The sequence below is a fragment of the Podarcis melisellensis genome, assembly GCF_964234715.1.
Source record: "Podarcis melisellensis genome assembly, chromosome: 5".
Taxonomy (NCBI): domain Eukaryota; kingdom Metazoa; phylum Chordata; class Lepidosauria; order Squamata; family Lacertidae; genus Podarcis; species Podarcis melisellensis.
The window spans coordinates 99,848,229-99,861,862 of record NC_138537.1 but is presented as its reverse complement, the minus strand read 5'-3'; the positions used below and the strand labels follow the sequence as shown (position 1 = coordinate 99,861,862).

Genomic DNA, 13,634 nt, shown 5'->3' with positions numbered 1-13,634 from the left:
CTGTCCAGAATGTGTTGAAGCAATCACATAGTGCTATGAAGTGGATCAGGTTGTGCCTTGTCACAACTAAAGAGGGAGAAAGGGAGAAGGGGGAGGTTCAAAGCCATGCCTGCCACTGTTGCCACCTCTGGAAGCAGTAGTGGGGAAAAAGAGTGGGTGTAGGTCTATAGCACTATACCCACCAGTCCTACAGAGCTGACAGCAATGGCAGGCGGGGCTTTGAACTTCCACTTTCCCCTCTCTCCCTGTCTCCCCAGCTGCAGCGCTTGTGGGTGACTCAGATTCTCCAGAAGGATCCTAGCTCAGCATCACAGAAGAGGGAGAGGGAAATGAATCCTCTCTTCTGGACTCTTCCAAGAGAAAAACGGTCACACAGGAGTGTGGCTGAAACTTGGCCCTCCCTTCTCTCTTTCCATTCTCAGGTCCTCTCATTATTTTTGGCTTCACAATTTTTGGATGTTCCTACAGAGCCAGCTGGTTCAGAAGAGGATATCCCATTCAATGGCCCAGTTCCCAGTGTGGGCTGGGGCTTTGTTTCCCCCTCTCCTCTCATTCTAAACAGTTGTAAAATGTTTGGTACAGTTTGCCTGACCCACATTTTTAAAGATGGCGTGGCCTGGATTATACCATTGCCCTACATTGTGTATTTGAATTTATTTATTTTTCAAAAGCCCTTGAAACGAAAAGCCAGAAGCTATGGACTGGAACAGAAAGGTCTTATCTAATGAGGGGTAAAAGCAAACAGGCAGGCAGTTTTTTGATAGAGAAGCTGGCTACACACACACACACACACACACACACACACACATTTCCAGATTAATTCAAGAGGAAGAGCATCCTTTCCATTCAACCTTTAAAAAGAGTTGAGCTTTTGCAAACGATTAGGTTCAAAAGCTTCCAAAAGCTTGAGCCTTTTACAAGCAGCCAATCCGAGTGCTCTGAAAAGTCTCAGAGGTGTTTGTTGAATGTCTACCTCCACCACTACAGTATACTTTCTCCCTATTAAGAAAAGAGAATGGCGGGAGCCACCAGGGGGCGCATTGGAAGATGGCCGACAATAACATCTCTCCGACCCACACGAGGTAATTAAGAGGCTGATATGGGAGTATGCAGCCTCCCTTGCCGCCCAAGGGAATGGGGGGCACTGCCTTGCCTGCTGTGTCCATAATTCACCCCTGGATTCGAAAGAAGGGGGTGAGGGCACTAGGCACGAAGCCCTCGGGTGGGGTCGGCTCTCCCGGACGCTGTCTCTGATCGCGCACTGGTTTGCATCAACTCAAAATATATAATTGGAAAAGAAGCAAATGCACATACTTCAAGTGAAGATCGGGAGTAAAGACTGCTGATTAATGGGATCTCTGTGATGCGGAGCGACGGGCTGGACAATAAATCAAGTGAAGACTCATCATTAAAAGTTCGGTATGTCGGAGCGAAATGGAAAGGGAGGGAGGAAAAAACTTTTCTTTTTTTGTCTTATGTGAGTACCCAATAACCCCCCCCCCCCCGAGAGAAAGAATCGTTGCAAATTACTAATCACAAGCAGAAGATTAAGAACTGTGTGGAAATGAATCACTGATCAAAGAGAAGACTGGTGGGAACATCGGGAATGGAAAGAAAGCTTTGTGACGCAGTTACAAATGGAGATTCGTTAAGACAGGCCTGCCCACAGGAGGACGAGGGGGAGGAGGACCATGGTCATCGGAATGTGAATGTATGGTTATCGGAATGTGGATTTGACCTGGCAGGGGCCCCTGAGATACAGTTTCGCAGGCCTGTGGAAATCAACGGACAGACTGGGAATGTTCTTTATGGAGGTGTGGAAATGGCGTCTGTCCTTTATGTGATATAGCTCTTGGAGAGTGTAAAAACCACACAGGATATGTTTGTTTTCAACCCGCTTGTGAGGATTATCAGAGATCACAAAGAAAGGAATATATGATGATAACAACAAGAAGATGAGGAAAATATCAAAGAGACTATCTGGACAGAACTGTGTAATTAAAGCAGCAGCAAGAGTGATGTTTGGATCCCTTTCGGAGCTCCAAGTATGGGTACCCCCAACAAAATTTTAAAAATTTGGCTGTATACTTTGGAACTAATGTGATTTGGAATTAATGTGATTTGATTGGCCTGTTAATAAAAATTATTAAAAAAAGAAAAGAAAAGAGAATGGCAGCTGCAATGGGTGGGCCCAGGTTCCCAGCAGAGCATTTCCCCCTCCTGGGTATGGGAACTTTCAGCCTTAGAATCTCTGCAAGTTCAATTCATGATGCTGGTTATAACAAAGGATGTTTTAAAGTTTGAAAATGTGGAGTCCATGCAGATCGTAAATGGATCCATTTTGACCTCTGACACCTCCCTTGCCACAAGCACCCACCCCCGTGGTTTTTTGCCTCTCCAAGCTTTTACCAAAAGCAAGGGTTTTTTGGTTGGTGCTGTCAAGAACTCAGGGCTGCTGGTTGAGGCCCAATCTTACACAGGGCATCCCATGAATACCAGAGAGTATGGAGAAACTGCACTTCTTTGCTCCCTCCTGGACCTGGATGCTGCATATGGGAATTCTCAAGGTATGCCTAGATAACATGGCCCATAGTCACAAAAACATCCAAGCCTCCATCAGAAGCCCCAGAGGTTCGTGGGAACCCTCTTTGATGCCTCCTGCGTTTCATAAGTTTTGGGAAGTGTGCTGTTGGCATGCTCAGGGTGGGATTGGTGGGGGCTGGAAGGAGGCCTCTAAAACCCATCATGCTCCCAGTAACATGATCAAGAGGACACTGGCGCCTGGAGGCATTGCAGTTTCAGAAGTTCAGTAATGAATTGTCAGCAACTGCCCATCAAATGAATCTAATTCACACAGACACATTCTGAATCAGACAAGCAGGCTCTGTCACTGGTGTGTGGGTGCTTTCTGCACTTAAAATGTTTGCATTTTGTGCTCAGGTTATTCACATCCTGTGTCTTCCAAAAAGCTCATGCCCCACTCAGGTGTCTGGTACCTAATAAGCAGGGGGCCAGTCAGCTCTGCAAACCACTGTTGTAATACAGTGGTACCTCAGGTTAAGAACTTAATTTGTTCTGGAGGTCTGTTCTTAACTGAAACTGTTCTTAATCTGAAGCACCACTTTAGCTAATGGGGCCTCCCACTGCCGCCACGTGATTTCTGTTCTTATCCTGAAGCAAAGTTCTTAAGCCGAGGTACTATTTCAGGGTTAGCGGAGTCTGTAACCTGAAGCGTATGTAACCTGAATGTAACCCGAGGTACCACTGTATGTAGTTTAGGCCTTAAGCAGAGACACAAAACTCACCTAAGTAAAAAGGCGTACGGGCCAGTCTTGCCAGACTCTAGGGTTGTGCGCTCATCTCACTCTATAGGCCGGGAGCCAGCGCTGTCCGCAGACACTTCCGGGTCACGTGGCCAGCGTGACAAGCTGCATCTGGCGAGCCAGCGCAGCACACAGAACGCCGTTTACCTTCCCGCTGGTAAGTGGTCCCTATTTATCTACTTGCACCCGGGGGTGCTTTCGAACTGCTAGGTTGGCAGGCACTGGGACCAAACGATGGGAGCGCACCCCGCCGCGGGGATTCGAACCGCCGACCATGTGATTGGCAAGTCTTAGGCGCTGAGGTTTTACCCACAGCGCCACCCGCATCCCTAAACTGTAAACTCACCTAAATTCTATGCCAAATATTACAGTATATCTAAACTGCTGACCTCTTCCTTCAGAGTTATGAGAAATTAAAGTCCAAAGTTCGAGATTGGTTGCATTACCATCAGATAAATGAGACATTTAAGCAGGACAGGAAAATAGGATTTCAGAAGGAGAGGTCAAAATTAGAAACAGAACTGTTAGAACCCAATACAAAAAATTTGTCAATTTGGAAAACTGTCTGTTTACCAGTTTCTCACCAAATTATAGCAAGGGCATGGCGTGCTACAACGGGAAATAAATGGGAGTGCTTTTTCCTAATTTAGGAACAGACATTTTGTATCAGTGTTTTCATGCCATTGGAAAACATGAGTACTGTACATCAAATCTTGAGAATGTTTTCAGCAGGACTTTCCTTTATTTGTGACTTTAAAACAAAGGCAGTCATGATTTAAGAGATTCAATAGTGGTTAATTGATAACTTATTAGGTTTGTTTCCCAGCCCTCTCATTTGTTCTGTAACAACAACAACAACAACAACAACAACACCCTTTAAGCAGACAGACATGCTCATGGGATGGTTTACAACTGTACAGTCATCATTTGATAACTACATTGGTGATTTGTATATGTGAAGAATTCCTCACTAATCAGACACTATGGACGGAACTTGTACATTAATTCAAATACAATGCAGTTTACAGAAGCAAAATGAGGTGACAGTTTCAAGTGGTAAAACGGACTTTGGTGTGTGGAGGTTTGCATTTTTAAATCAACCCCTTTGTAAAGGGGAATGTAAAGAAGAAAACTAGGACTGCAAGGCATAAGCTATAATAGAACTTTGCACCCCAAACTGCTCATTTTTTACTCGCAGTGTCTTTTAAAAAACCCAACAGCAAGCCCTACCCGGAGGCTTATGATCTAATGCATGTTATAGAGAAGGGAATATATATATATATATATGGAGAGAAAACAGTATAGCAAACAGTCAACAAGCGATAGGGTGACAAATATGCTCCACCATGGAGATGTGCCATTAGTTAACATAAAGAATCCTTAGTCCTCAGTTGTCACGTGTAAGGTGTATTCTGCATCCAGGTTCCAGTTTGATTTATGAGCTATCAGTCTTCTCTCATGAAACTCACCATCTCTAAATGATTAAGGGAGTACATGTGTTTCTACCCAGATACTGAACTTTAATTTTATTTGCATGGTGTCTTTACTGATAGCTCATTCTAGTTCTTCTCCCACAAGTGACTTGCTAAGATTTCTAATAATCGGGGGGGGGGGGGGGCAGTATTGTCTAGAGAAGCATTTCCCAACCCTTTCCCAACCCTGTGACCCCCTTCTGACCTTGTTTCCTTCCTGTGGCAACTTAAAGTGAAGTTTATTTGGACTGTGACTTAGCATTATGTGTGAAGCAAGCCAGTGCACAGTTACACTGTGAAACTGAGACCACAGGATGGAGTGATTGCCACCAAGGCGGAGGGCTTTAAAGGGCAGTTAGACAAATGAATGGAGAATAAGACTATCAAGAGGGGCTCATCATGATGGGTGTGGCTTCAGTCTTGGAGAAGGTATGCCTCTGATGACCATGAGTGGGGAGAATCTGCGGTGCTCATGTCACAGAAACACAGGATTGTAGAGATGGAAGAGACCCCGAGGGTCATCTAGTCCAACCCCCTGCAATGTCCGGCATGCAGCTTCCCATAGGCATCTGGAGCGAGAGAGTTGAGAGAGTTTCTACTCTGATCCAGCAAGGCTTTCCTTATGTTCATGATTACACATTATCCAAATTCTGTAATGTAGGCAAATGCAAACTTTCAGGTCACATAGACAAGTAGCTAACTCTCAATTCTGCAGAGAACTCAGTTATAGCAAATGCAAACCCGTGTTTCCCCTCTCCCCTTTTGGGAACGTTCTCCCCTCCTCCAGCATATCGCCATTTCGGACTTATGTATTGACATGTTTTAAAAGGAAGAGTCTTCGCATTTCTACCTGGTATTGGCTTGTGAAATTGCACTTAACTGCACCAATCCAAGTCCCGTCTCAGCAGCAAGTCTTAAAACAGTGCAGAATCATATTTTCGCCTCGTCCCTCTGCAAGCGGGCGCTGCGCTTCTCTCTCTGGTTTTATTTGGCAAAACTTTCCCAGTTGCGCGGCGGGGGGGGGGGGAGTCACGTTGCAAATCCACGTGCCAGCGAGAGCCTGGAGCGGAGCCCCGAAGGGGAAAGTGAGTCGGGCGAGGAGAAGCCAAGCAACGGGTTTGCGGGCGGAGGAGGGAGGCGGGGGGGGGGGTCGGGCCACCTTTTCTCTCCGGCGGACGTGCAAGCGCAAGAGCTGCAGCAGCGCTGTCTTCCATCCTGCCGTCTCCGGCCAGCAGCGCGGGGGCCTGGATGGCAGCTGAGCGGCCCGCGAAATTTGAAAGTGGCCCGAAGGCGGGGCCCCCGGCGCGCGGCGCTCCCGATCTTCTTCCCGCTGCTCTCCTTCGGGATCCCCCCCCCCCCAGGTCCCTTGCCCCGCGGGAAAGGAAGATCGCGGCTGATGCTCCAGCTTCCGAAGGACCGGGCCGCTTCCTGGGGAGCAAGCCGCGCCGACGCGCCGGAGCGCTGAGGGATTGCAGCCTCGCGGGCGCCCAGGATTGAGGGACCCTGGATTTCTGGTGCTGAGCAGCACCCTGGATCAGTGGCATGCTGCAGTCCGTTTACCGCGTGGGTGAGTAGTGCTTGGGTGGTTTTGCTATATTGCACTTCGAAAAATCCTTTTTTGAAAAGCGCATGATAACTTAAAAAAACAACAAATTGTCCAGTAGTACCTTAGAGACCCACTAAGTTTGTTCTTGGTATAAGCTTTCATGTGTATGCACACTTCTTCAGATCCTGGCATGCACACGAAAGCTTATACCTAGAACAAACTTAGTTGGTCTCTAAGGTGCCACTGGACAATTTTTTATACATATTTCGACTGTGTCAGACCAACATGGCTACTACCTGAATTAAATATATATATATAATTGAATTTGAAACATGTTTTAGGAAAGTAAGAGATTTTTAGCAACTGCGGCAACATTAAGTCATGTTGAATTTTGCTAATGTGCGTGATCGGCTTGCTTCTCAATAGTAAATAACGAGAGCGCTTCCAGGTCTTCTGTGTGTTTTCTATGCAGTACAGTATGCGCACCTTTGAAATAGTGCTCTTCGAGGATACAATTTGATACAGTGGTACCTCTGGATGCGAACGGGATCCCTTCCAGAGCCCCGTTCACATCCTGAGCAGAACGCAACTCACGTCTGCGCATGCATGGGTCGTGATTCGCCGCTTCTGCACATGCGCGTGACGTCATTTTGAGCGCATGCGCAAGCAGCGAAACCTGGAAGTAACCCATTCCCTTACTTTTGGGTTGACGCGGAACGCTCAATCTGAAGCTACTTTAACCCGAGGTAATGACTGTACTTGGTCAATGCAGGCAGAGAAGGAAAGGGTAAGCTGGAGGAGCTGGAAGCAAGGTGGTTGCACTGTGGTCCCACAAATATACAGAATTTAAGCACAGTTTATTTGGGAGTAACTCCCACTTAGCGCAACGGGGATTGATCTTAAGTGAATAGGTGGTAGGACCCGGCTGCACAAACCTTAAGGAATCTCCAGATCTGTTCCTTTAGCCTTGTGCAACTTTCAGCGCAATCCTGTGCTTATTTGAAACCGTCTTGAGTAAATTCAGCAGCGCAGCACACCTCCATGAAGCCCTATTGAGTTCATAGAAGCATAGAATTGTTGAGATGGAAGGGATCACGAGGGTCATCTAGTCCAGCTGCCTGCAGTGCAGGAATCTTTTGCCCAGCATTCAGTGGGACTTGTTTTTGAATAAGCATAATAGGATCAGGCTGCTTGACTTCAACCGTAAGCCTGCTTTTTTTATGTCTAAGGCTGTAAACTTGGGAAAATTTACCTTGAGGTAAGTACCATCGGACCTTTGAGTGAATATGCGTAGGATTGCATGGTAAATCTCATTTAGCTCAGGCTTACCTCAGAATAACCATGCATAAGATCAGAGTGTACAACAGCCCACTTTAAAACAGAAGGAAATAAGCTTCTCCTTGTTCCCGGCCAAAAAAGGCCAACAACCTGGCTTCATAGAATCGTAGAATTGCTGAGTTGGAAGGGATCCTGAGGATCATCTAGTTCACCCCCTGCAATGCAGGGGTCCCATACAGGGATCGAAACTGCAACCTTGGCCTTAATTCACAAGGCTTTGTTTGCACAGTTTTGCAAGATGAAAAAATGGTACATTCTAAATTGAATACACTTACATATATAGAGATAGATAGATAGATATTTACATGACAACAGCTTGTATCCCATTTATTGTGCAAGTTGAATTGATTATCTGAAAAGCAAGATTTTGCGGGTCAAAGTCCGTCTCTGGAGAGGTGTTTACCCTGCTTGCAGAGAAAGGAATCAGCGTTCGAGACTCTCCTAGTGCCAGGCTGACGTCTGTCAAAGACATGCCTCCTGGCAAAGCCCAATTCCTGGGAGAAGTGGCGCGTTGGCCTCCTCGAAGAACCAAGGGGCAGACCTGTCAAAATGTAGCCGCCTGAAGCCGCAGTTTGCTAACCATAGAATCATAGAGTTGGAAGAGACCCCAAGGGCCATCGAGTCCAACCCCCTGCCAAGCAGGAAACACCATCAGAGCACTCCTGACATATGGTTGTCAAGCCTCTGCTTAAAGACCTCCAAAGAAGGAGACTCCACCACACTCCTTGGCAGCAAATTCCACTGTCGAACAGCTCTTACTGTCAGGAAGTTCTTCCTAATGTTTAGGTGGAATCTTCTTTCTTGTAGTTTGGATCCATTGCTCTGTGTCCGCTTCTCTGGAGCAGCAGAAAACAACCTTTCTCCCTCCTCTATGTGACATCCTTTTATATATTCGAACATGACTATCATATCACCCCTTAACCTCCTCTTCTCCAGGCTAAACACGCCCAGCTCCCTTAGCCGTTCCTCATAAGGCATCGTTTCCAGGCCTCTGACCATTTTGGTTGCCCTCCTCTGGACACGTTCCAGTTTGTCAGTGTCCTTCTTGAACTGTGGCGCCCAGAACTGGACACAGTACTCCAGGTGAGGTCTGACTAGAGCAGAATACAGTGGCACTATTACTTCCCTTGATCTAGATGCTATACTCCTATTGATGCAGCCCAGAATTGCATTGGCTTTTTTAGCTGCCGCGTCACACTGTTGGCTCATGTCAAGTTTGTGGTCAACCAAGACTCCTAGATCCTTTTCACATGTACTGCTCTCAAGCCAGGTGTCACCCATCTTGTATTTGTGCCTCTCATTTTTTTTGCCCAAGTGCAATACTTTACATTTCTCCCTGTTAAAATTCATCTTGTTTGTTTTGGCCCAGTTCTCTAATCTGTCAAGGTCGTTTTGACGTGTGATCCTGTCCTCTGGGGTGTTAGCCACCCCTCCCAGTTTGGTGTCATCTGCAAATTTGATCAGGATGCCCTTGAGTTCATCATCCAAGTCATTGATAAAGATGTTGAATAAGACCGGGCCCAAGACAGAACCCTGTGGCACCCCACTAGTCACTCTTCTCCAGGATGAAGAGGAAACATTGATGAGCACCCTTTGGGTTCGGTCAGTCAGCCAGTTACAAATCCACTGAGTGGTAGCATAGTCAAGTCCGCATTTTACCAGCTTCTTTACAAGAGTATCATGGGGCACCTTGTCAAATGCCTTGCTGAAATCAAGGTAGGCTACATCCACTGCGTTCCCTTCATCTACCAGGGTTGTAATTCTGTCAAAAAACGAGATCAGGTTCGTCTGACATGACTTATTTTTCAGAAATCCATGCTGACTATTGGTGATCACAGCATTCCTTTCTAGGTGCTCACAGAATGTTTGCTTAATGATCTGCTCCAGAATCTTCCCTGGTATTGATGTCAGACTGACTGGGCGGTAATTATTTGGGTCCTCTCTTTTCCCCTTTTTGAAAATAAGGATAACATTTGCCCTCCTCCAGTCTGCTGGGACTTTGCCTGTTCTCCAGAAATTCTCAAAGATGACTGCCAGTGGTTCTGAGATCACATCTGCCAGTTCTTTTAATACTCTTGGATGCAGTTCTGGCATTGAGGAGTTCAGCCCTTTCTGTGTCCCCTGTTTGCATTTCACCATCTTCTCCTCTGAGTGACCCCACTGTTTCTTTGTTCTTCCTTTTGCTACGAACATACCCATAAAAGCCTTTTTTGTTGCTTTTAACCTCTCTAGCAAGCCTGAGTTCATTCTGTGCTTTAGCTTTTCTGACTTTGTGTCTACACGTTCTGGCTATTTGTTTGAATTCCTCTTTGGTGGTTTCCCCCCTTTTCCATTTTTTGTACACATCCTTTTTTAATCTTAACTCAGTTAAAAGTTCTTTAGATAGCCACCCTGGCTTCTTTAGGCACCTTCCATGTTTCCGTCTCATTGGTATTGCCTGAAGTTGTGCTTTTACTATCTCCCTCTTAACAAACTCCCAGCCATCATGAACTCCCTTTCCTTTTAGTATTACTGTCCATGGGATCTCACCCAGCACTTCCCTAAGTTCTATGAAGTCGGCTTTCTTAAAGTCAATAAATTGAGTCCTAGTATGCTTGCCTGCTCCTTTCTGCTGTATAGTAAACTTCAGAAGAGCATGATCACTCGCGCCTAATGATCCTTCCACTTCTACCCCACTAACCAGGTCATCAACATTGGTTAGGACCAGATCTAAAATGGCTGTTCCTCTTGTTGCTTCTCCCACTTTCTGGACAATGAAGTTGTCTGCAAGGCCAGTGAGGAATCCGTTTGACCTTATGCTCTTGGCTGAGTTTGACATCCAACAAACATCCGGGTAATTGAAGTCCCCCATTACTACTATCTCCCTTCCTTTTGCATGCTTGGCCACCTGTTCCAGGAAGGCATCATCTATGTCCTCCGTTTGGCTTGGGGATCTATAGTAAACTCCCACAATGAGGTCCCTGTTATTCTTCTCTCCCTTAATTTTGACCCAAATGCTCTCACTTTGGCTTTGAGGTTCTAAATCTTGGATCTCTTCACAGGTATACACATCCCTGACATATAACGCCACTCCTCCTTCTTTCTTGTCTGGTCTGTTTCTCTGAAATAGATTGTAGGTCTGCGTGCTGTTTGCTCCATTCGGTGTATGACATTTAGATGATCATCTTCATCAGTTGATAGACTCCTACCTTCAGGAACACTGTCTCCCTCCCCCACATTAGTCAGTTTAAAGCCCTCCTGATGAGGTTTATGAGATTTTTGGCAAAAACATTCCTCCCAACCGTTGTGAGGTGCAGCCCATCGCTTGCCAGAAGTCCATCTTCAAGAAACTGCAGTCCGTGATCTAAGAATCCAAAACGTTCCTGTTTACACCATTTGCGAAGCCAGTTGTTCACTTCCACTATTTTTCCATCTCTCCCTGGGCCACGTCGTTCAACTGGGAGGACAGATGAGATGACAATTTGTGCATTTAATTGCTTCAATTTCCTGCCCAGAGCCTCGTAATCTCTTTTGATCTTCTGGAGGCTATTGCTTGCAGTGTCATTGGTTCCCACATGAACCAAGAGGAAGGGGTATTCGTCAGTGGGTTTTATGATTCCTTGCAGTCGTTCAGTTACATCTTGGATCTTAGCCCCGGGGAGACAGCACACTTCCCGAGACATCTTGTCAGGCCCACAGATCACTGCTTCTGTTCCCCTCAGTAGGGAATCCCCTATCCTCGTTTTGGGACGGAGACGGCTCTGGTTGCCCTAACAGATGATCTCCGTAGACAACTGGATCGAGGCGGGTCAGGACTGCTGATCCTTTTAGATTTGTCAGCAGCCTTTGACATGGTCGATCATGATCTTCTGGACCACCGCCTCGCAGACGTGGGGATACAGGGCATAGCCCGTAACTGGTTGTGCTCTTTTATCTCTGGTCGGGGACAGAGGGTGGCACTAGGGAGGGAAATGTCATCGCGCCACTCCTTGGTGTGTGGAGTGCCGCAGGGCGCAATTCTCTCCCTGATGCTTTTTAACATCTTTATGCGCCCCCTTGCCCGGATTATCCGGAGCTTTGGGCTGGGCTGTCACCAATATGCTGATGACACTCAGCTCTATCTGCTGATGGATGGCCACACTGACTCGGCCCCGAACACACTGACCAGATGCTTGGAAGCTGTGGCTGGATGGTTTCGTGGGAGCCGGTTGAAACTAAATCCTTCGAAGACAGAGGTCCTATGGCCAGGTCGGGGTGGCATGGGGATGAGGGACCAACTCCCCTCTCTTGCGGGGGCCCAATTAGTCCCATTGCCTTCCATTAAGAGTTTGGGTGTAATACTTGACGCCTCCCTTTCCATGGAGGCGCAAGTTACAGCAACAGCCAAGGCGACATTTTTCCACCTTCGCATCAAGCAGTTGGTCCCTTACCTTTCCCGCCCCGACCTGGCCACAGTGATCCATGTGACGGTCATCTCCAGGCTTGACTACTGTAATTCGCTCTATGCGGGGCTGCCCTTGAAGCTGTCCCAGAAGCTCCATGTGATGGCCTGGGATTCCGATTCAGAGGCTGAACCAGAGGAATCCCAGCCTGCACAGGAGTCCTCGCCTCCAGGGCCGGCTGAACTGGGGCAAGGCCTAGATTCTGAGGAGCCTGCACCTGTGTCAGATCCTCAGGAGCAGGCACCAGGTGAAACCATTCTGGCCCCACAGGTGCTTGAGGACTCAGTGTCTACAGGTGAGCCTCCGCCGGGGCCCAGTAACCCTTCGGCCTCTCCTGAACTGCAGAGGCTTAGGGCAGAGAGGCGAAGGGAACTGGTTGCTCCCAGGAGGAGTGCTCGCCTTAAGGCCAGGGGAAGCGGGGCTCCTGGGGGCCGGGACCACCCCTGGCCTTAGAAGAAGATAAAGGTCAGTCAGCCCGGTCCCAGGTTGTGGGAGCAACGTTGTTGTTGGCTTCAGACCTTCCAGTGTTCCTGTTCTCTGCCCGGCCTCGCCTTAAGGCCAGAGGAGGCGGGGCTCTTGGCGGCCGGGACTGCCCCTGGCCTTAGAAGAAGATAAAGGTCAGTCAGCCCGGTCCCAGGTTGCGGGAGCAACGTCGTTGTTGGCTTCAGACCTTCCAGTGTTGCTGTTCCCTGCCCGGCCTCCTGCTCCTGACCTTCCAGCGTTCCTGTTCCCCGCCCGGCTCCCTGTTTCGGACCTCGCCTCTCATCTTGTGAACTCGGACTACGGTATCAGTACCTTCCCCCCAGGACCAGCACACTCCAGCGGGTGCAGAATGCTGCAGCGAGGCTCCTCACGGGGTCTCTGCCATGGGAGCATATTCACCCAGTGCTTTTCAAACTGCACTGGCTCCCGGTGGAGTACAGGGTCAGATTTAAGGTGCTGCTTTTGACCTTTCAAGCCCTTCACGGCCTAGGACCCTCGTACCTACGGGACCGCCTCTCCTGGTATGTCCCACGGAGAGCCTCAAGGTCCATAAATAGCAACACCCTAGTGGTCCCAGGCCCTAAGGAAGTTAGATTGGCTTCAACCAGAGCCAGGGCCTTTTCAACTCTGGCTCCGGACTGGTGGAACGCTCTGTCTCATGAGACCAGGGCCCTGCAGGATCTGATTTCTTTCCGCAGAGCCTGTAAGACAGAGTTGTTCCGCCTGGCCTTTGGCTTGGAGCCAATTTGATTCCCTCCCTCTCTTTCTTTTTCTTTCTTTTCCTTCTCCTCCTGCGATGAGGCTACATTTTAATATTTTAATGTTCCATTATTTTAATATTGTATTTTATTTTTGTTTTTAAGTTGTAATCATTCATCTTGTTTTTATTATTGCTTGTAAGCCGCTCTGAGCCCGGCCTTGGCTGGGGAGGGCGGGGTATAAATAAAAAATTATTATTATTATTATTATTATTATTATTATTATTATTATTATTATTATCACCACTACATGCCTCCTCTTAGGTCTGGTCGGGGTTCTCCCGTGAGCTGTC

The 13,634-nt window shown here is 47.6% G+C and overlaps 1 protein-coding gene and 2 long non-coding RNA genes across 6 annotated transcripts in view; 1 reads left to right on the top strand and 2 right to left on the bottom strand.

The window, feature by feature from the left end:
• The window catches only part of LOC309371027, a 176,986-nt gene that overhangs the window by 44,746 nt on the left and 118,606 nt on the right, over nucleotides 1-13,634 (bottom strand). The gene's annotated exons all lie outside the window — the stretch shown is intronic.
• LOC309370106 lies at nucleotides 4,186-5,804 on the bottom strand. Its single transcript, XR_014168432.1, has 2 exons — nucleotides 5,613-5,804; nucleotides 4,186-5,445 (listed from the first exon to the last, which is right to left on the bottom strand). It is a non-coding gene; the product is annotated as an uncharacterized lncRNA (long non-coding RNA).
• The window catches only part of LOC309371013 (cyclin-dependent kinase inhibitor 1-like), a 31,479-nt gene continuing 24,062 nt past the window's right edge, over nucleotides 6,218-13,634 (top strand). The window contains exon 1 of one of the 4 annotated variants that reach the window (XM_081913382.1): nucleotides 6,218-6,362. Coding sequence is in view for 2 of the 4 variants with exons in the window: in XM_081913381.1 (XP_081769507.1) it covers nucleotides 7,562-7,599 (38 nt within the window). In the remaining 2 variants the exon portion in view is untranslated. Of the gene's footprint in view, nucleotides 6,363-6,409; nucleotides 7,600-13,634 lie in introns of those variants that run through there. The other 3 variants (XM_081913381.1, XR_014168778.1, XM_081913383.1) reach the window with 3 other exon arrangements.